Source organism: Physeter macrocephalus, chromosome 15 (genome assembly GCF_002837175.3).
Source record: "Physeter macrocephalus isolate SW-GA chromosome 15, ASM283717v5, whole genome shotgun sequence".
Taxonomy (NCBI): Eukaryota; Metazoa; Chordata; class Mammalia; order Artiodactyla; family Physeteridae; genus Physeter; species Physeter macrocephalus.
This window is the reverse complement of record NC_041228.1, coordinates 36,703,036-36,726,911: the sequence shown is the minus strand read 5'-3', so window position 1 is coordinate 36,726,911 and position 23,876 is coordinate 36,703,036. Positions and strand designations below refer to the sequence as shown.

Sequence of the window (23,876 nt, the reverse complement as noted above, 5' to 3'; positions counted from 1 at the left end):
CGGGTTCGTGCCCCGGTCCGGGAAGATCCCACATGCCGCGGAGCGGCTGGGCCCGTGAGCCATGGCCGCTGAGCCTGTGTGTCCGGAGCCTGCGCCCCGCAATGGGAGAGGCCACAACAGTGAGAGGCCCGCATACCACAAAAAAAAAAAAAAAAAAAAAAACTTTTACTATGTTAACTGAAAGAAACCAGGCACAAAAAGCCAGATTTTGTGTGATTCCATTTATATGAAATGCCCAGAATAGGCAAATCTATAGAGACAGAAATTAGCTTACTGGTTGCCTGAGTGCTGGAAGTGGGGAATGGGTAGGGACCACCAAGTGGCATGGGAATTTTTTTTTTCCCTGGTGGTGGTAATAATGTTCTGGAATTAGATAGTGGTGATGATTACACAATCTTGTGAGTATACTAAGAACCATTGAATTGTATACTTTAAATAGGTAAATTGTATGATATGAGTTAATATGTCAATAAAGATGTTAAAAAACATAATTCCTTTAAATTAGGGTGTTGTTTTCCTGTTTAAATGAATGTAGGGAGCAGGGAACATTTTAGTGTTGCAGAAGGGTGACTCAGATGTCTGACCCTTTCCGGTGGACAACTGGCTAGAAGCAGGACTCTCAGAGTTTGCTTAGCCTGATTAAAGAAACACCAGGAAAGGCACACTTAAAAGGGATGGTACCCTGAGCGAGCCTGGGTAGCCAGGAGGAAACTCTAAGGTGCTGACGTCTGAGGAAGGTGAGAAGAGGTCCTCCTATTGAAAACAGACAGAATATTAACTTCACCTGCTTGATAACTTTGCTCTTCCCAGCTTCGTCTGTGATTATGTCTTGTATTACATCAGGCTCCAGTGAAAAGAATACTTGTTATAGGTTCAGTTAAACTCAACCATTTATTGAACACATACATATGAGAAACACACTGTGCCAGGCACTGGGTATAAACATGAGTGGCATGCTCTGCCTTGACAGCCCTTACAGTCTTACGTCTTATTGATAATAAAAACAGAAGTGAGAAGGCAAAAACAGAAATGATAGGGCCTAGTTAGTTTTAATGTCAGGTGACTAAGTGAGTAAGTGGCAAATAAGGACAACATCCGGTGGATGACACACGTAAAATGGATTTTAAGAAATCTCAGTCTTACATTGGACGAGGTATTTGAAACTTTATCCATGCAGAGTCCAAGGAAAGATGTAGGGACTCTTCTGTGTTTTAGTGGGTCACAGAGGGGAAACAAATGCATATACTTTATCAGAGAGTGGTAGGGGAGGCTACTCCAGTTAATCAGTTGGACAAGTATTTATTAATACCAGTATTCGTGTCAAACATTGTGCTGGGTACTAGAGGAAGCCCTCTTAACCTTGAAGGAAAGAATGTCAGTTCAGTAACAAACTGGAAAGGCTGCTTAATTTTACCTCAGAGTGGGAGGGCAGAGGTAGATGTCCGTGTGTGGCCTTTGCTCTGTCAGGAACAGACAGACAGTCACATGGATTGAGACAGGAATGTAGGCATGTAAGTAGTCCAGGGAAACTGTTCCTTCAAGTAACTACATGGAAAGGTTAGGTGGTAAGTAAAAGAATTATAACATCTGACATCCTAATGAGTCCACAGTACAGGCATTGGGAAACTGAAATAGGAGCTTGACAGGGAAGTAAAGGCCTATTTTCAATAGGAGAGCTTCAGTAATTTTCTTATCCTTTTCAATTCTACAGCAGACATCAACTTGGATATATCAAAGCCTTTGAAAGCAAACCTGAGTTTTACCAAGCTGGATCAGATAAACCATTTTTTAAAGAAGATAAAAAGTGCACACAGCAAAGAGACCTCAGCCCTGTCAGACACCATGCTGAATAAGGATGAGCTTCCAGCCTCCAAATGTTACCGTGGAAAGTTGTCTAAGCTTAAAGTTCATGGTGATGGAGCACAAAAGATTCCATTTCAAGAAAACGTGTGGAGAACGGTTTCCTGCTTTCAAAAAATTTCTGTTCATACTACTCAGATTGTGGTCTCCATGGAAACTGTCCCCCATCCTAATAAACCGTGCCTGTTAGCCTCTTTATCAACCCTCAATGGAAGCCTTAATATCAAAGCAGCGCCAAAAGTGCCTGGTAAGTCTCAGAAAAGGGGAGAGGGAGATGACGATGACTTGTTAACATCTAAAACTGCATAATGTTGAAGATTTATATCAAGTAGAGTTTAAAAGTTTCAAGAGCCATTAGAGATTGGGAACATTTCTGGTTTGTTGCCTTATTTTAAAGAAAATGTTATAACAAATCATTTGAGCCTAAGTATGTTAATGCCGTAAACTAAGCCGTTCCTATCTACCTCTTCAGGCATGTTCCTACAGGTGTCTTTGTAACTGTCCATTCCTAAATTTCTTTTTACCTAAAATAGCTGTAGTGGAAGAACAGAGTATGAATCAAGTTTGTGAGCCGTTAGAATAGTAGCTTTTAAAGTGGGTCTCAGAAGCAGCAGCAGCAGCATCTGGGAATTTGTTAGAAATGCAAATTCTCAGACTCTACCCCGACCTCCTGAATCAGAAAGTCTGGGCATGGGGCCCAGAAAAGTGTGTTCCGACAAACCCTACAGGTGATTCCAATGTGCTACATTAAGTTACTGGTAACAATTTATTTAAAAAAGAAAAATTGTTCTGGTGGCAGTAATGCTACACGAAATGTGATAGAAGCCAAGGTTCACCTTTGAAAAGACGATGCCATTGAGGACTCTCGGGCAGAAACACCTGCAAGGAAAGGCCATGCTTCAGTGCCTGGCTGAGTTAGGGAGCCGTGGACTCGGCAACTGAATGTCCTTGATGGGTGGAGAGGTGAGAAACTAACAGGCAGTGACATCTACATTTTCCTCAACTGTTACGTGCTTTTTCACACTGAATCAAAAAGGTCAGGCAGAAGGAATGTGAGGGGAAGAGAAAAGACAAGGTACAGGTGGGCAATAACCATCGTCAGTCACAGAAACTGCTACTGTTAAAGTTCAGGGCATGAAGCCAGAAATTTTACTTTGAAAGTAAAAGTAGCAAAAGGAAAACATTTTTTTGCACTTCAATTTGCAGGAAAGAAGTCGGGCTAGAGGGATAGTGCCAGGGATAAAGTAAATCCTGAAACTGTATGCAACTTAGTTGCTTACGAAAAAGTAATTAAGTGGCAGCTGGAGACTAACTGTATAGCCAGTTTGGGCAGTAGCTGAAGAGATAAAGAAGGAGTTTTGTAGTTGAGAAGTATGAATTTTAGGCCAAAAAAATAAATGATTGATTTCTTTCTCATCAGAAATATTTGTGACCAAGCCAGCTTAAAAGCACTGTATTTTTTTTATTGTCTTAAAAGTTGGAAATGAAAAATGTAAGGTCCATGGTACATGAAAGACTCTGAAGCACTGGAGGCTACAATGTCTGATTTATCCACAAATAAATTACAACCCAGACAACACTGGGGCCATTCCCACGCCTTTTCAGTTTTACCTTAATCATAGCAAGGAAAGGTTAGGACTCAAACAGAATGAAAGCGTTTAACATGTACTGTACTCAATTCTAGGTCCTTTTCTTTCTTCATCCTCATTTCTTGTTTCATTCATTTGCTACTCATATTTTATCCAATTTTAATAGTGTCTATTCTCAGTAAATATCTCTTAAATATAATTAAAATCCTCTCACTGAGCTTTACAAGGTAGTAGATTCATTCTGGTTTTGTAACTTGTTTTTTCCCTTTATACTCCTTTTACAGTTATACTCTTAAATCTAGTTAAATGCAGAAGTAGAAACTTTAGCTGTGACTAAGACATACTTGATATAACTCTGTGTTATGTTGTGTCCTGCAAATGTTCTAAAGTAGTTATTTGCATCAACTAGTCAGATCAAATTGAAGTTAGCCATTTAATTAATAGAAACAGTTTTATTATGAGAGTATTACAAACACCACATCTGTTTACTCTACATTTCTGCTTGATGTGATGGCGTGCTCAAATGTTTAAAAGATAACAAAGTCAGCAAAATAATAATAAATTATAATTAAGTGAAGTAACAGGGTCAGTTCTAGTTATTGCTGTAGAGTGATTTCTAGGAAATTATAATTAAGAGATTACTACATATTTTTCAGAAATTGATCTTTAACAAAGGAAAACTTTTTAAAAGTAAAATAAGATTTAAGCTTTGAACATTAATTTCATTGTATATTTGCATATCTTAAAAATTCATGCTTTGCAACTTGGATGAAATATATGCAAATGTATACTTAAGGTATATTTTTGGTAAGTGGTAAAAAATATTTCCCAGCAAAAAAATAAAATAACCCTCCTACCAGTAGTCATATTTCTTTTTGTATTTTTCAAGTGACATCACTCTGTATTCAACCAAAAATTTTTCTAGTGTATCTTTGAGTTCAGTGGAGTTAATGTCAGATTTTTATAGTTTGACTCTAATACAGTTATACTGAACTGTGTCTTTGATTTTACAGTTTATGTAACTATTGTGACCATCTGCAGCAGCTGCACTTTTCAAATTATTTGCTGAACCAAATTGAGCACAGTGACAAAAGTAGTCATCTCAGATGTACTATTAAACAGAGAAAGAAAAAGGAACATTGCCTTGGTACAGCATAGCCATCTGCTGTACAGATGTTATTGTATAGAATGACTTAAGATAAAATAATTGTAGAAAATTTTCATTAAAACCTCAACAATTTGCACTTGTTTATGCGAATCTGCATAACTCTCCAATGAGACAACACACTTGGGGTTTCTTTGGTTCTCACTCACTTTCTCTTTGATCCTTTTTGATGTGCTGACTTTAATAAACACAGTCAAAAACATTGTGCAAAAAACATCATGGAAAAAACTACAAAGGAACAATTATAGCAGCAGAAACTACTCTAATCCCTAACTTACGCAAGCTATTTTTAGTGAAATATTTTTTTTAACACTCTTTATATGACAATGTTATATAAACAGGGTAAAGCTGTCCTTTCCAGATGAGTTTTAATTTAGGAGCTGAAATAGATTTGTAATGCTAGAGGAATCTTATGTTCTAAGTAATATTTAGAGAAACACAATTGGGAATGTGTCGTAGGCATGTTTCTTCACTTGTGAAAAGTACAAAAACTATTTGAGTTTGCCTAATGATTATATTTTTTATCATCTAAACCGACATAAGATTATGGGAAGTGTATGTGGAAAGGGAATAATAAAAGAATGAAAGAGGAAAGTTAATATTCTCCCCAAGACATTGTCAATACATTTAAATATGAGATGCTTTTATGTTCATTTACTGGTTTTTGCAACAAAATATGTACAGGTTATTCACCGAAATGTTTTCATCATTTGAAACAAAACAAAATGGTTAAATATTTTCCACTTTAAAAAAATCCTTGAGTTCTTCTTAGCCTCCTGTACCATTCTGTGGCCCTAAACTATCCGAGTTTCAAGGAACGTGGGTTTTTTTTTTTAATTCCACTCTGCAGATGCTAGTGTAACAGTGACTTATAATAACCTAACTCTTATTTCTGCTAGAATACTTACGTTCTCCCATGTGTCTGTGGTAAAATGGCCCTAAATTTTAAAACTTTACATACAAGATGTAATGCTTGTATTTTTTTAAATTGGTGTGTAATTGCAAAAATCTCTATGATTGTGTATAATATTGCCAAATTTTCTATGATTATGTTATTGATAACGAAATTAATCTTCTTTCTAAATCATATCTTATTTTCTGAAACATTTTAAGGCAGATATTTCTTTTGCTAGCCATTAAATCTGTCCCATTCTGTAGTATGTTCTTTTTTAAAAGTAGCCCTCCCCCCCCCACCCCCACCCCCACCCCCCCCACACACAGTCTTTTTTGCTGCTTGAAGTATAGTGTTTTGGAGAAACCTTAAGTATGTAGCTATAAATTCTGAACCAGCAGTGTAGCACTTTGCGCAGGCAGGGTGGGGAGTGAGCTGCAGACTTTAGCTCTCCTTGTCAGAGTAAATTATGGCTCTATTAGGGCGGCACTTCTTAGATTTCGGCAAACAAGGGTACACAATTCGGGCTGTGAAATAGCTGTGCTTTAGGCTGCCTTGCTCTTTCTTGGGGGCACGTCGATTAGCAAACTCCATGTAGATAAGGGAAAAGGAAATAGGATATGAACAAGTTAGGTGGCACAAAAGGTTGGGGGAAGAGCCTAAGTGAGGCCATCTTGGCTGGCATTTTAGTCAGAATTAGGGAAAAGTTGCAAGAATCCCCCTTCCATAGGGACTTAGGGGACTTTTACTTTTCATCCATACAGAAAGCAATGAGTTGAATTCCTAGTCAAAGAGCTGTGGTTTAAATAACTTTCACTACCCCAGCCTCTGTCATCCAGATGTACTTATCTTTGTGTATAAACAAAAGTAGGAAGAAAGAAAGCATAACCACATTATTTTTCATGTATACAAATGCCTCTTTTCATGTTCACTGAATTCAGGACCAGTAAAAATGTAAAGAACCTAGAGTTCCTTTTCATGTACTGAAAAGTGAAAGCAGGTTATTAATTGATACAAAGTGGAGCTCCAGCTTTTTATTCCAGAGTCAACTGGATCTCCTGAGGAAAATCTCCTTAAGGCGTTTTCATAGCCATTGGATGCTGCAGAAATGCAAGTAAACCTGAGGGGAAATAAAACATTAAATTATATATGACTACCTAAAATAATATATTGCAATAACAAGCCATTTACAACACCCCAAAGACTTTTGTTACTTTTAGAAAGAAATAGCATCTTTTTCCAGTGCCTGAACAATAAGAAATGAATTCTTTGACTGTTAAAGCCAGAGGACAAACTTAACTTTTAAACAGCCACTGAGGATTGAAGTGGAAGTACTGTTTGTAGACAGCTATACAAATCACTAACAAACCTTAATGAATATTGGGTGTGGGCATCAGTGTCCTGTCATTTTTGACACTGTGTCTCAAGTAGCTTAAACCCAACACTCAAGGAAAGGTGGAGACCTCATTGGGTCTGTTAACATCTGGGGTTTTATTTGTCATTTCGGCCATGCCCCGCAAGCGCAAAAGAAAGAGTGAAAGGGAATTATTATCTTGACAATGAAGTGAGTTACTGAATCTTGTGATAATGAAAAGCAGAAGAATTCTAATGCCTTTCTATAGTCCCTGAGGTAGAGGTGCGTTTATAGTTTTGCAGAAGTAAAATGTAGGCAGGCAGAACAGATGGCCCAGAGGTCCGTGTAACCTGACACTCCTCATCCCAGAACTGAGGACCACTATTAATCCTGGTCAGATTCCCTCCTATTACTTCATAACAAGGTTCAAAGTTGCTACTGATGAACTGGCCTGTCCTTTTTTTACTCTTAAATTACCTGTGGATTACTGATTTTTTTTCAAAAGTGATATTTTTCTGTGCATAATGGTGGACTATTGAGACATTCAAAAAAGGTAAAATAGGAAGTTCTAAAAATTGAATGGGAAATAAGTGGAAAAAGTATAATTCTCATAACTTTTTTTCAAAGTTATGTTCCATATTTATTCTCTAGTACAGCGGGAAATAAAAACCATAAATGTATAAGACAGTCTCTTGGAAAGTAATTATCTTGTCCCCTCTCTTAGAAATGGTATGCAATGGAGAAGAAATCCCAACACACAAGTTGTATTCTCCCGGCTGTAATTGTTATCGGTAATATATGTTTAGATAGAATTTTGGTCAATAATAAGCAATGTTAATACTACTATCTTAGAAATTATCTTTTTTCACCCCCTCAAAAAGAGAGGTAAAAAATTAAGAACGTTTGATATTTTTTAAAAACTCACTAGTAGATATATGCTGTTCAGGCCTATTTTTATGGTCACTTATTTTTTCTTGTTTTGTTTTATTTAACCAAATTATATTAATTCAGTCTTTACATCTTTCATTTGGAATATTTAAATTTTTCTGTGCTAAAGGGTCTATGTGGGGTTTTTTTTAATGTCTGTTACGTGACTTTTGTTCTTCGTGTACATTTTTTCTGTGCTGTGAGGTTACCATAGCTGTTTTGGATTTTAACGAGAAGGCTTTAAATACATAGGATAGTAACTTCAGAAATTTAGAAGGTAACCACTGGGTGAAATTTCTGATGTGCTAATTTCCAGGCTGCCTGAAAAGTAAAAATCATCCAATAAGCAGCCATCTTCGGATGTCAGAGTACTCTCATGTGCTGTGGCGCAGTGAACATGATGTACCTGCCCAGCCTTTCGCAGAGGGAGATGAGCTCATCTCAGAGAGATAACCATCTCTGACTTTTTCTTCTGATTAATCACCAACCTGAACTCCATTTGAACCTTGTTAGACCAAAAACAAGTAGAATTCCTGGCCCAAACTATAAAATATAATTAAGCCCTTTTGAAATGATGTGTAAAAGAACATTGCTGTACCCCCCACTTATAACCACTACCACCACCGCAACCAATAAAGTTAAATCAAGCACTGCCTGTAATGGATTAAAATAATAAATGTTCCTGGATTTCAGTGTTTGAAGTACTTGAAGAAAACAGGCTCCCAGCAGCCTGGGTAGCTGAATGCAGGAGAGACATTTATTAATGACGAGTTCAAGGATTTGGCCTGTTTAAGATCATTACTTTGTGTTTACCATGGGTTACACATCTCTTATATTTTTACACAGCCCACATGTGTCCACATGCAATAATGAAAGCTTTTTTTTTCAACAAAAGAATTGTTAATTGTGTAAATATGGTTCTCTTGGGAAATGTGAAGTCTTCCTAAGACTCTGCTCCCTTCTAATGAGAAATCCAGTACAGTTATTACACTCTCCCAAGTATACCCACCTTCAAATCTTGTCTCCAGCTAGATTAGTCTTCCCCCCTATTGTTTTTAGTTACCGATTCCAAACTTAATCTAGACTGCTAGAAAACTGTTGGCCTCTGGTTATGTATTTTTTAAATAAATAAATTTATTTATTTATTTATTTTGGCTGCGTTGGGTCTTCGTTGCTGCTTGCGGGCTTTCTCTAGTTGCGGCGAGCAGGGGCTACTCCTCATCGCAGTGCGCGGGCTTCTCGTTGCGGTGGCTTCTCTCGTTGCGGAGTGCGGGCTATAGGCGCGCGGGCTTCAGTAGTTGCGGCATGTGGGCTCACTAGTTGTTGCTTGCAGGCTGTAGAGCGCAGGCTCAGTAGTGGTGGCACATGAGCTTAGTTGCTCCGCGGCATGTGGGATCTTCCCGGGCCAGGGCTCTAGTCCATTGCACTAGACTTCGTGTGCTTATGTACTATAGAAAAAAAAATCAGTGCTTTTTATTTCTTCTCCTAGATTTAACAAAGATATGGGAAAGAACCATTTTTCTAGATTTAGATACATTTGAGGTGAAAAAAAGGGACAACTGGTAAAAATTTCCCATATATGCATATTAAAACAGTATTCCTTGGACAGGAGAAAAAAGGGCATTTGAGACAACAAAAATGCTATCAATTAACGTGAAAATATCTCCAATAGCAAAATGCTATTGGAGAAGAAAGTTTCCAGTTCTAGCAATTAAATACTAGAGATCTTTTTCTTTTTTGTTCTTTTTTAAATTTTATTTATTTATTTATTTATTTTTGGCTGCATTGGGTCTTCTTTGCTGCTCTCGGGCTTTCTCTAGTTGCGGTGAGCGGGAGCTACTCTTTGTTGCACTGCGCAGGCTTCTCATCGTGCTGCCTTCTCTTGTTGCGGAGCACGGGCTCTAGGCGCACGGGCTTCAGTAGTTGTGGCACGCGGGCTCAGTAGTTGTGGCTTGCGGGGTCTAGAGCGCAGGCTCAGTAGTTGTGGCGCATGGACTTAGTTGCTCCGCGGCATGTGGGATCTTAACGAGCCAGGGCTTGAATCCATGTCCCCTGCATTGGCAGGCGGATTCCTAACCACTGCGCCACCAAGGACGTCCCTAGAGATCTTTTTCTTAGTAGTGTCTCCTTTGCATCCTAATGATGGCACTTTATAAGTTAGTATTAGGTGAAATGGATAAGAATTATTGTAGCTCCTAGAACTGGGACTGTGGAAAAAGAGAGGGTTAGAAGTAAATATCCCCCACCCCACTGAATTTGTGACAGTGTTTAGTTTTGCTGCGGTCACAGCAAATTGCCCTCTCATCCACATAAACCAGAAGGCTATTTGCTAGGAAAGTTTCTGGCAAGGCAACCCTGTCGGTGATAAGTGACTGAAGACACATCTTAGATGTTCTTTTGCTCTCTGGCTGGGGCTCTGGCCCTGTAGGCTATGTTGGCATAGTATACTGAGGCCAAGCAAGACAGCCGGGGACAGGAAAAAGCATTTATTCACAACCCTGTTACCAATGGGAAAAATGAAATTACTAAGAGCTAACTAATAGCAGTAGTTTTTATAAAGCAACATGGTGCTGGAAGGAGGAAGACATTCCCAGCCCTGCTACTTGCTGGCAGTTGACTGTGGTAAAAGTTACAACACAGCTCATTTCCAAAATAAAGGCAAAAATACTTAATTCATGGGGCTGTTGAGTGGATTAAGTGAAATAACGTACACAGAGTACCCTACACATTCCTTGGCACACATTTATTAAATTCCTCAATAAATATTAGTGTTTTTGTATCTTCCTCTCCCAACTCAGTCATACCACATGAATGCTGAGATCATAGAACATTAAATTTTAGAGCTGAAAATTATCTCGGAGATCATCCTCTTTATCAAGAACACTTTTTGTCCTTTTCTCTCCACCATCCAAACACACTGTATTTGGGATAAGATAGCTAGCATGACTATACCAACCAGATACTACTGTAACCAAAAAACTTAGTACACTTCGGCCCTGTCTCCAACAAATTCATGATTTCTTTCAGGATCTTTGAAATACTTAAAATACCTCATGGACCACCATTACTATGTGGGACTCCCTAAGTGTCAGAGAACCCTAGGTTGAGGCCTACTGAGCTAGGCCTAACTCCCTCACTTAGGGGTGCCGAGATTAAGTGATTTGTCCAGGGATACTCTGGGGTGCAGTGGGGACTATAACACACGTCTCCTGGCTTCTGGACTTTCTACTAAACCAGTCTTTGAAAACCTGGATCATGTAGATTAATACCAGTTTCTAAGCCATTGCAGTAAATCACTTAGGAAGTCATTTTGCTTTCAACATTGTTTGAGTTGATACCAATTCTTCCATTCATGTGACTTACTTTAAAAAAAAATTGATTCACCAGCAGTTTCCTCATTAAATTAACCAGCTACTGTATTCTTTCCTCTATGAGAAGGTTGCTATACACTTTCCAATATGCATGGTCAGATTTGTTAGTAGGCTTTTTTTTTTTTTAACATAGCCACATGATCCAGTGAAGTTTTATTTTCCTAATAAACTGACACAACTGTGAAAACAGTAAGCATGGTGGCAGTAAGCATTGGAGGGAGAGGAAGAAAGAGGCAAAGCGTATCCACCGTCACCCTTTGGTATTTTCAGTTCAGTTTTTCCAGGATCCGAGAGTTTTAAAACATTTCTCAAAAAAAAATACCTTCCCCAGACAAGGGCCAAGTATAAATAGCCAACTCAATAGACATTTTTGTCTTCCATGAGTAATTCTCCCTTTCTTCATATGAAAGAAAAATAAAATCCTATTCCTGCTACTTGTCATTTTCTTATGTCCAAAAGAAGAGGTTTGGATTGGACTAGAAGTCCCAGCTTTTACTCACTGATAAGGACTAGATGAGAGTCCCTGAGGACTGGAAATCCCACCCATGAGAAATCTCAAGTGCCTTAGAGAAGGGATACATGTTAGCAGGTCGACCACCCAACTGGACTCTCGTTTTGAGGACCAGACTTTTTAGTAACTGTGTTGGGGAGCACCAGCATCCCTTTCAGCTTAAACATCTGTGTCCATGTAGTTCTCTGACAGTTTTGTTGTATTTTGTTTCATTTGTTAATCTTATCCTATGTTACGACTTACTATAATAACAGAGGCAGATATAGGCTTATTACAAAATAGAATGTAAACTAAATAGGATCTGAAACACTTACATATTCTGATCAAGAGGGGGAAAACAAGCTATTTTCATGGTTAAACTACCCAAGTGCAGGGACTTCCCTGGCCGTCCAATGGTTAAGACTCCATGCTTCCACTGCAGGGCACGTGGGTTCGATCCCTGGTCGGGGAACTAAGATCCTGCATGCCACATGGCACGGCCAAAAAAATAAAATAAAATAAAATAAAAATACCCAAGTGCCATTTTTATGTGCTTCAACATAATTAGTTGAAGAAACTAGAAATGAAAAGATTCCTAATCATCTCTTTAGTGGACCAGACTCACAGAATTTTTTTTCTAGTCATTTATGGTCATCTTTTTATGGATCATGCTTACAAAAATTTTTCTTCCTCACTTTTTGAGTCATCCTTATGCTTCACTGTTACGCAAATCGACTCCTGGTTGTATCTAACACATGCTTGCTGATTTCCTAGTAGCCTTAGATTATTTCTAGCTGGATAAAAATACCTGGATATGCTCTGCTAGCACATGTCATCCTTGAGTACCCTTTCTAAAGACATACAGAAGCTTGCTGTAGATTGCACTTTGCACAGTCAGCATGTAGAGAGTAGGAGCCCTAGTAAAGGTCTAGTAGAGACCGACAATGTAGGGCTGGCAGCATTTTGTAAACAGTCTCCAAAGCAAGTGGTTTCCATTTATTAGTCTTCTGAAGGAGTATTTTAAAGGTCAGGAAACTGTTTGTTCCTTGAACTAAATTTTTACACTCAATGAAAAGTATGTCAGTATGCAAACAAACCAAGATTATTTCTATTTATCACACAAGTTGTTCCTGAAATTACTTCTCAATGTTGATACACCTCATTTAGTTTAATTAAGTACCTGCCATTAGTTTGCTAGAGCTGAAATTAAATATATAAACACAGATTTTTGAAAGAAACCAAGGGAAGAATCAGGCAGAAAAGCATTCTATTGAATGGAAGGAGGTAGAGAGAAGATGTAATATACTCAGTCAAAAATGACCTTATCCCACAGTCACGAAAAGCAAGGTAGGATCCTGGGTTGGATCCTGGAACAAGAAAAGGACATGAAGGGAGAAACTGGTGAAATTCAAACAAGGTCTGTGGTTTAGTTAGTAGCGTTGTATCGATGTTAATTTTCTGGCTTTCGAGACTCATTCTATAGTTGATGTAAGTTGTTAACATTAAGGGAAGCTGCATGAAAGATACTAACTTTGCTGAAAGCCTGAAATTATTTCAAAATTAAATTTTAAAAAATGACCTGATCAGTGATTGCATAAATAGCTTTAATAATATTCATGCTTTTAAAGTTTGTGACCATTCTAAATCTTACACTTTTGTAGCATATTTCTTTAATTTTTTTCTTTCTTTTCTTCTCTCGTCATTCTTGGAAATTTAAGGGAAAAATTAAAAGTACAGAAAATGTAAAGGATGATACATCAAATGCCTATATACTCATGAGCTAGAACAAATATAAACATCTTGTCATATTTGCTTATATGTAAGCACGCACACACACACACACACACACACACACACACACACAGGGGTAGAGGAGTGGTAAAACTTCACAAAATTATTCAGCCTTTTCCAATGTTTCAATGCCAAGAAGTTAGTTTTTTATAATTTTTACTTATAGTCATTTTGTCCCACCTTGCATTATTAGTCCATTAGGAAGAAGAATAACACAGGCCTTTAACTCACTTTCTGTTGCCATTTATTCCGGATTTTGAATGTATAAGTATCAATCTTACATGAACTCTGAGTATTCTCTGTGGCCCTCGGTTTATATGTGTGGTGATATATAAAATAATATTCATTTTATCCCAAGGAAGATACTTAGTATGTTTCCTGATTGAAAAAAACAAAAAGGAAGGGATGATGTCCCATAGGCGAGTTTCTCAAAGAGTAAAAGAATGGGGAAAGGAGAATTAATACCTCTGTCACGAGTCCCAGGGATTATTTTCATAGGTTGTGGTAAAAGTGTGAACTTTACTTTACCATTCACCGATGACCCTTTGTGAAATTTATCACCACTCTTTATTATTAAGTGATCACCATAATCTCTTATTACTGGTCATTTACACCAAGATTAAAACCACTTGAACTAACATGTTTCTCTATTATTTTGTTGTACCTTTTTAAAAATGTAGCAGGAAATGTTCAAAAGGAAATGGAGACTCTCTTAAACTTAAAAACTGGTACTTGTGGGTGAACCTTTCTGTGGTGCCGCAAGTAACTGGATCCCCTCGTTGAGGAGCAGAGCCACAGCAGGCTGGTGTGTGTAGGAAGTGTAGTGGGCAGGTAGGCACATGGGGATGAGTTGAACTACTTACATGTCTCAAAAGCAAACCACGCCTAATTTCCTGATTTCCATGTAGGTGTATGACATGAAAGAAAAGAAAGGAGACAGAAGGGACCAGGCAGGGCACGTTTATATCTATAGGTCATGTGTTTCCGTAATGCATTCAGGCAGTGCCTGTTCCTGTATCCTCACTGCCAACATTAGCATCTTAAATTATCAATACCCGCTTTGTGTTCATACGAGCCCATGATCAATGCTGGTAGACCTGAGAAATAGGCAAGTACAAACTATAAAGGATTAGAAAAAATTAAGAATAGAGTGAGGGGTAAACTATTGGGGAAATGAAGGGGTAAAGAAAAGAACAGCGACTCAACACATAGGTATTCAATTAAGTATTTGATTAGGGTGAAAGAACTGACAGCACATAAAGTGAATAAAAAGCAAAAACTAAAAGTGTTTGTATGATAATAGGGAAGTATTTGTGTTTTTCAACAGTTCACTTGCTGAACAGAGTCAAAATTATAAATGTTGTTGGTTGTCTTTTTTTCCCTCTAATGCTTACTGAGATTTCAGAACTTGAGGCTAAAAAAGGAAAAATCTTGTAATGTGAAAGAAAATTGCAAATTATTCACTTTATCTTTGTATATACCCAATATATGGTAGATAACCAGTAAACATTGGTTGAATGAGTAATGCATGCATGCATAAATATCAAGTTGGAGGTGATCCAGTATATCCAAATTCCTTACAGACAGAAGCATGGGAGTAGCACTTATTTAAGAAATTAGGCATGGTTATGGATACCATCATAAGAAATTATCCTTAAGGCCATTATAGTAAAGAAGTTCACTGAAATAGCTGACACATGGTGGCAGCCGGCAGCTCTAACACCTTCATTTTCTTGCCTTCAAAACCGGAAAGCAAGAGGAAAGGTTACTCTCCCCAAAGTATTATTGTACCTCATTGTTTTTCATTAAGCCTCGTGTTCATCCTTGAACCAGATCAAACTCCAGGGAGTACCAAACCTGAAAATCTAGAAATTTCGGCAGGTTCCTAGGCCTACTAGTCTACTTTCTAGAAAACCAGTCATTAAATTCTGCTATTGCTGGAATATAGCTGTAGCTGGGTCAGTGCCTGCCTCAACTGTAAGGCCTCTTGTATTTCAGGCACATTGTGTCTCCTCCTGCCTTCCTCAGTGCTCACCTGAGTCTGACCCACCTTCTTTCTTCTTGTTTCAGGCTCCCAAATGTTTGCCCAACCCTTAGCTTCCTATTTCTAGGCCATTTTCCCAAGGTCTCAGTCCCTACCTTTACCTTTACTCTCCTGAGAATTCTAGGTATCTCGTTCTCTCTACCCAAGCAAGAAAGAAGAGAATTTGTATGACAGTAGGAAAATGTTCATGTGTTTAACAGTGTACACAGTAACACAAAAGCTGTCAACGTTTTGATTTTTTTAATGTAAAAATGCAAGTCTAGAATTTTTGTCTTATATCCCTCCTCACCCTAGCTAATAAATATCAATACTTCTAGTTGTGTAACTTTGGGGAGTTAAGAAGAACCTTCCACCAACCCTACTCACGTTCTTCTTTGAGAAGGGATAGGCACTTTCTGAGGAATATACGGTAAGGAATCATGATGCAGATTTTGTCATTCCAGTTCTAGTTTTAAGGCAGAACCTCAGAAACTTAGACAGTACACAATATCAGTATTTTGAGGCCATTGCTGCACAGTAGAAATATCCAGTAAGATTCAAATTCTGTATGTATTAAGTTACTTCTACAAAGAAGATTTTATCATATGCTTACAAATATCTTCGTATAAATGGAAAGTGCTATAGAGGAGAAAGGGAATCTCGTTCTTCTGTATGCTCCAGAAAAAATGCTGTCAAGCCCATTCTTAATGAGACTTCTAGGGATAAATATCAGCCCTTGCTTTTGATAGTCTTTTCTTTGATAGATAATTACCTTTGCTTTAATAAAGTTGTCCTTTGTTTTTGTCTTAGTTCTTTTGCTTTAATTTTGACCACTCTCTCCAAAGTGATGTTTTAGGGATGATCAGACATCAACACATCAGAAGAAGTACTCTGCAGGTTTCTCACTGTTGTAGGAAGAGATTACAAATAAGAAAAGGGAAGAGGCTAGAAACCAATTCCTGTGGTTTTTGATTAGAACCAGACGTATCAGTATGAATTCATGATTTTTAATATATTTACTGATAGATACAGTAATATAGATGTGTGTGTATACATGGGCAGTAGACACACATATACTTCTTAGCCCTCTCTGCTGAGAGGCCCTAGAAACAGTGATACCCTAGCAACAATGAGCATAACTACCACCCAGATTTTGGTTTCTAGATGCCATTCTTCAGCAAAAGAAACCAAAGCTCTGGAGAAATGACTGATGCCAGAGATGGGATGGGAAAAATACAGCTGAGCCTGAAACATCTTGCCGCCAGAAAGTAAAGAAGTTCTCAAAAAATGATGGGGGTATATCACAGTGACACAGGAACCAGCTTGAAGGGGTCCCCAATGGCCAAAGCTGGTTCAATTTAAGCAACAAAGTAAAATAAAGATAGTATTAGATTAGGACCCATAAAATAAATATCTATGAGTCCATACTGGTATAAATAAATAATTGAACTAATAAATAGAGTAGAAAGGACAGCTCTTTTTTACTATAGAATGCTAGTTAATAATTGTAGAAGAGTAAGAGAAATAGGAAATCAACATTACCAACACCACAGTAGTAATTGTTGCAGGCAAGAAGCATTAATGGATGCTAACATTAATGGGTAAAAGTTTGATATAATAGAGGATATTTGCATAATCTGCAGATATCTCTCCACAGGATACTTATTGTTTACAAATGGAAAAATAATCACTTCACAGTGACGAAATCTGGCAGACACCACTTTAGCCATGTGATGAACATTAGTATTACCAGCAAGTAGTAAAACATCAATATCACTTTCCCCACTATCATGCACTGAGAAGGGTATCACTTCTCTGGTTTTCTGGCCAAAAATGCATAACCTCATTCTAAAGAGAAAACATCAGATAAACCCAAATTGAGAGATATTCTGCAAAATAATTGGCCTGGACTATTGAAGAGACTCAAGGTCATGAAAGACGAAAAAAAAAAAAAACTAGAGGATCTGTCACTGATTAAAGGAGACTAAGGATCCTAGATTGCATCCTGGACCAGAAGAAGGATATTAGGGAGGAAAATGGCAAAATTTAAATAAAATCTGTAGATTACTTAACAGTGTTATGCCAAAGTGAATTTCCTGATTTCAGTGTTTGTACTATAGTTACATAGCTGGGTGAAAGATACATGAGAACTCTGTATATTTTTGCAACTTTTAGGTAGGTCTAACATTATTTCAAAATGAAAAGGATTTCTTTTTTTTTCTTTTTTTTTTTTTTTAGAGGAAGGGACTTGGAAAGATGGCTTCTAAGGTCTCTTCCACCCAGCATTACTATTCTGTGATAGAAAGATGGAAAATGAAGAATGGTATATAAGCTAGAGCAAAAATAAACATATAGTCATATTTGCTTATATGTAAGCACGCACACACACACACACACACACACACACACACACACAGGGGTAGAGGAGTGGTAAAACTTCACAAAATTATTCAGCCTTTTCCAATGTTTCAATGCCAAGAAGTTAGTTTTTTATAATTTTTACTTATAGTCATTTTGTCCCACCTTGCATTATTAGTCCATTAGGAAGAAGAATAACACAGGCCTTTAACTCACTTTCTGTTGCCATTTATTCCGGATTTTGAATGTATAAGTATCAATCTTAAATGAACTCTGAGTATTCTCTGTGGCCCTCGGTTTATATGTGTGGTGATATATAAAATAATATTCATTTTATCCCAAGGAAGATACTTAGTATGTTTCCTGATTGAAAAAAACAAAAAGGAAGGGATGATGTCCCATAGGCGAGTTTCTCAAAGAGTAAAAGAATGGGGAAAGGAGAATTAATACCTCTGTCACGAGTCCCAGGGATTATTTTCATAGGTTGTGGTAAAAGTGTGAACTTTACTTTACCATTCACCGATGACCCTTTGTGAAATTTATCACCACTCTTTATTATTAAGTGATCACCATAATCTCTTATTACTGGTCATTTACACCAAGATTAAAACCACTTGAACTAACATGTTTCTCTATTATTTTGTTGTACCTTTTTAAAAATGTAGCAGGAAATGTTCAAAAGGAAATGGAGACTCTCTTAAACTTAAAAACTGGTACTTGTGGGTGAACCTTTCTGTGGTGCCGCAAGTAACTGGATCCCCTCGTTGAGGAGCAGAGCCACAGCAGGCTGGTGTGTGTAGGAAGTGTAGTGGGCAGGTAGGCACATGGGGATGAGTTGAACTACTTACATGTCTCAAAAGCAAACCACGCCTAATTTCCTGATTTCCATGTAGGTGTATGACATGAAAGAAAAGAAAGGAGACAGAAGGGACCAGGCAGGGCACGTTTATATCTATAGGTCATGTGTTTCCGTAATGCATTCAGGCAGTGCCTGTTCCTGTATCCTCACTGCCAACATTAGCATCTTAAATTATCAATACCCGCTTTGTGTTCATACGAGCCCATGATCAATGCTGGTAGACCTGAGAAATAGGCAAGTACAAACTATAAAGGATTAGAAAAAATTAAGAATAGAGTGAGGGGTAAACTATTGGGGAAATGAAGGGGTAAAGAAAAGAACAGCGACTCAACACATAGGTATTCAATTAAGTATTTGATTAGGGTGAAAGAACTGACAGCACATAAAGTGAATAAAAAGCAAAAACTAAAAGTGTTTGTATGATAATAGGGAAGTATTTGTGTTTTTCAACAGTTCACTTGCTGAACAGAGTCAAAATTATAAATGTTGTTGGTTGTCTTTTTTTCCCTCTAATGCTTACTGAGATTTCAGAACTTGAGGCTAAAAAAGGAAAAATCTTGTAATGTGAAAGAAAATTGCAAATTATTCACTTTATCTTTGTATATACCCAATATATGGTAGATAACCAGTAAACATTGGTTGAATGAGTAATGCATGCATGCATAAATATCAAGTTGGAGGTGATCCAGTATATCCAAATTCCTTACAGACAGAAGCATGGGAGTAGCACTTATTTAAGAAATTAGGCATGGTTATGGATACCATCATAAGAAATTATCCTTAAGGCCATTATAGTAAAGAAGTTCACTGAAATAGCTGACACATGGTGGCAGCCGGCAGCTCTAACACCTTCATTTTCTTGCCTTCAAAACCGGAAAGCAAGAGGAAAGGTTACTCTCCCCAAAGTATTATTGTACCTCATTGTTTTTCATTAAGCCTCGTGTTCATCCTTGAACCAGATCAAACTCCAGGGAGTACCAAACCTGAAAATCTAGAAATTTCGGCAGGTTCCTAGGCCTACTAGTCTACTTTCTAGAAAACCAGTCATTAAATTCTGCTATTGCTGGAATATAGCTGTAGCTGGGTCAGTGCCTGCCTCAACTGTAAGGCCTCTTGTATTTCAGGCACATTGTGTCTCCTCCTGCCTTCCTCAGTGCTCACCTGAGTCTGACCCACCTTCTTTCTTCTTGTTTCAGGCTCCCAAATGTTTGCCCAACCCTTAGCTTCCTATTTCTAGGCCATTTTCCCAAGGTCTCAGTCCCTACCTTTACCTTTACTCTCCTGAGAATTCTAGGTATCTCGTTCTCTCTACCCAAGCAAGAAAGAAGAGAATTTGTATGACAGTAGGAAAATGTTCATGTGTTTAACAGTGTACACAGTAACACAAAAGCTGTCAACGTTTTGATTTTTTTAATGTAAAAATGCAAGTCTAGAATTTTTGTCTTATATCCCTCCTCACCCTAGCTAATAAATATCAATACTTCTAGTTGTGTAACTTTGGGGAGTTAAGAAGAACCTTCCACCAACCCTACTCACGTTCTTCTTTGAGAAGGGATAGGCACTTTCTGAGGAATATACGGTAAGGAATCATGATGCAGATTTTGTCATTCCAGTTCTAGTTTTAAGGCAGAACCTCAGAAACTTAGACAGTACACAATATCAGTATTTTGAGGCCATTGCTGCACAGTAGAAATATCCAGTAAGATTCAAATTCTGTATGTATTAAGTTACTTCTACAAAGAAGATTTTATCATATGCTTACAAATATCTTCGTATAAATGGAAAGTGCTATAGAGGAGAAAGGGAATCTCGTTCTTCTGTATGCTCCAGAAAAAATGCTGTCAAGCCCATTCTTAATGAGACTTCTAGGGATAAATATCAGCCCTTGCTTTTGATAGTCTTTTCTTTGATAGATAATTACCTTTGCTTTAATAAAGTTGTCCTTTGTTTTTGTCTTAGTTCTTTTGCTTTAATTTTGACCACTCTCTCCAAAGTGATGTTTTAGGGATGATCAGACATCAACACATCAGAAGAAGTACTCTGCAGGTTTCTCACTGTTGTAGGAAGAGATTACAAATAAGAAAAGGGAAGAGGCTAGAAACCAATTCCTGTGGTTTTTGATTAGAACCAGACGTATCAGTATGAATTCATGATTTTTAATATATTTACTGATAGATACAGTAATATAGATGTGTGTGTATACATGGGCAGTAGACACACATATACTTCTTAGCCCTCTCTGCTGAGAGGCCCTAGAAACAGTGATACCCTAGCAACAATGAGCATAACTACCACCCAGATTTTGGTTTCTAGATGCCATTCTTCAGCAAAAGAAACCAAAGCTCTGGAGAAATGACTGATGCCAGAGATGGGATGGGAAAAATACAGCTGAGCCTGAAACATCTTGCCGCCAGAAAGTAAAGAAGTTCTCAAAAAATGATGGGGGTATATCACAGTGACACAGGAACCAGCTTGAAGGGGTCCCCAATGGCCAAAGCTGGTTCAATTTAAGCAACAAAGTAAAATAAAGATAGTATTAGATTAGGACCCATAAAATAAATATCTATGAGTCCATACTGGTATAAATAAATAATTGAACTAATAAATAGAGTAGAAAGGACAGCTCTTTTTTACTATAGAATGCTAGTTAATAATTGTAGAAGAGTAAGAGAAATAGGAAATCAACATTACCAACACCACAGTAGTAATTGTTGCAGGCAAGAAGCATTAATGGATGCTAACATTAATGGGTAAAAGTTTGATATAATAGAGGATATTTGCATAATCTGCAGATATCTCTCCACAGGATACTTATTGTTTACAAATGGAAAAATAATCACTTCACAGTGACGAAATCTGGCAGACACCACTTTAGCCATGTGATGAACATTAGTATTACCAGCAAGTAGTAAAACATCAATATCACTTTCCCCACTATCATGCACTGAGAAGGGTATCACTTCTCTGGTTTTCTGGCCAAAAATGCATAACCTCATTCTAAAGAGAAAACATCAGATAAACCCAAATTGAGAGATATTCTGCAAAATAATTGGCCTGGACTATTGAAGAGACTCAAGGTCATGAAAGACGAAAAAAAAAAAAAACTAGAGGATCTGTCACTGATTAAAGGAGACTAAGGATCCTAGATTGCATCCTGGACCAGAAGAAGGATATTAGGGAGGAAAATGGCAAAATTTAAATAAAATCTGTAGATTACTTAACAGTGTTATGCCAAAGTGAATTTCCTGATTTCAGTGTTTGTACTATAGTTACATAGCTGGGTGAAAGATACATGAGAACTCTGTATATTTTTGCAACTTTTAGGTAGGTCTAACATTATTTCAAAATGAAAAGGATTTCTTTTTTTTTCTTTTTTTTTTTTTTTAGAGGAAGGGACTTGGAAAGATGGCTTCTAAGGTCTCTTCCACCCAGCATTACTATTCTGTGATAGAAAGATGGAAAATGAAGAATGGCAAAGATTTAAGCACTTTTCTTTCCTGCCTGTCAATTAAGAAATATATTGTGACAGCTGAAGATAGGATCAGATTCTAAACTGTCATTTAGTACAGTAGGATATGTCCTGAATAACTATTGTTTTGACTAGTCCTATACTGCATAAGATAGTCCTTGCCTCTGGGATGGTCACAATCTACTGGTGAAGGTGGTGTGGTCTTCCCTTTCAGTCACTTAGATTACTAAGGTCTCTCCTGCTTGATGTTTTAAAATAATAGAGTTGGGGAGAATGATATAGAAATTGGTAAGTCTTGGAAACCTATCTAAGAGTGAACCCTCAAAGTGGGTTCCAGAATTATCTAATCTGGGTGCCTGATGAGAATGATAAACATTAAGTAAGATTTTTTTAAAAACCCTAGGAGAGCTTTGATATTAAACACTTCTCGTGTGAGGGACCAATAGAACATTCACATTAAGATTACCACCAGATAATTGGGTATTTCATTGCAGGGTAGTACGAAGATGCATGTATTTGAGAACAAAGGGTATTGTAATTCTGACATTCCCTTAATGCTCATTTGCTAGATGACTGTACTGAATTAAGCCTATACTTGTATACTCCCATTATGACAAATTTTTGAATAATGAATTGGTGTGTTTCATTTAGCAGGTACTTACTGTTGAGAACTAAATATCTTTGGAAATGTAATGCAGTTGAGTCAGAAATTGTGACTTAAGTTCTAAGCTCCATTAATAAAGATAATTTTTGATTCTTGGGTATTTGAGGGCCTGTTTCAATTTTTTTATTTACTGTTCTGTTTTTTCTTTAAGTAAAGTATAACTCTGAATCAATAAAATTGTGTAAATGAACTGGAAGTCTTAGTGCCACTATATATTTGATGAACAAATTTAAGAAATTGATTTTCACCATCATAATTTTTAACAAAAGTCTTAACCCTAATGCTTTTGTGAGTGTGATTGTCCTCTATGGAAGATTAGAAGTTGTGTGTCTTATTTCTACAGTAGGAACATACAACATATATGCAGTTTTCCAGTCTTCACAGAGTTGAAAAGCCAACATGGGTACTCTACTATGAAACGTGTATGCTGTGGGCCTAAGGTGTTTTTTAATCTTTCATCTCTTTTTTTTTTTTTTCCTTTAACATCTTTATTGGAGTATAATTGCTTTACAATGTTGTGTTAGTTTCTGCTGTATAATAAAGTAAACCAACTATATGCATACGTATATCCCCATATCCCCTCCCTCTTGCGTCTCCCTCCCACCCTCCTTATCCCACCCCTCTAGGTGGTCTCAAAGCATCGAGCTGATCTCCCTGTGCTATGCATCTGCTTCCCACTAGCTATCCATTTTACATTTGGTAGTATATATATGTCCATGCCACTCTCTCACTTTGTCCCAGCTTACCCTTCCCCCTCCCCGTGTCCTCAAGTTCATTCTCTGCATCTTTGTCTTTATTCCTGTCCTGCCTCTAGGTTCATCAGAATCTTTTTTTTTTTTTTTAGATTCCATATATATGGGTTAGCGTACGGTATTTGTTTTTCTCTTTCTGACTTACCTCACTCTGTATGAATGACTCTAGGTCCATCCACCTCACTACAAATAACTCAATTTCGTTTCTTTTTATGGCTGAGTAATATTCCATTGTATATATGTGCCACATCTTCTTTATCCATTCATCTGTCGATGGACACTTAGGTTGCTTCCATGTCCTGGCTATTGTAA

General features: G+C 37.5%; 1 protein-coding gene across 9 annotated transcripts in view; it reads left to right on the top strand.

Moving 5' to 3' along the window:
• The window catches only part of VPS13B (vacuolar protein sorting 13 homolog B), an 802,500-nt gene that overhangs the window by 615,878 nt on the left and 162,746 nt on the right, over positions 1 to 23,876 (top strand). For 8 of the 9 annotated variants that reach the window (XM_028500192.2, XM_024115869.3, XM_024115872.3 and 5 more), the window contains exon 36: positions 1,712 to 2,107. In XM_028500192.2, coding sequence (XP_028355993.1) covers positions 1,712 to 2,107 — 396 coding nt within the window. The remainder of the gene's footprint in view (positions 1 to 1,711; positions 2,108 to 23,876) is intronic. The other variant, XM_028500193.2, reaches the window with a different exon arrangement.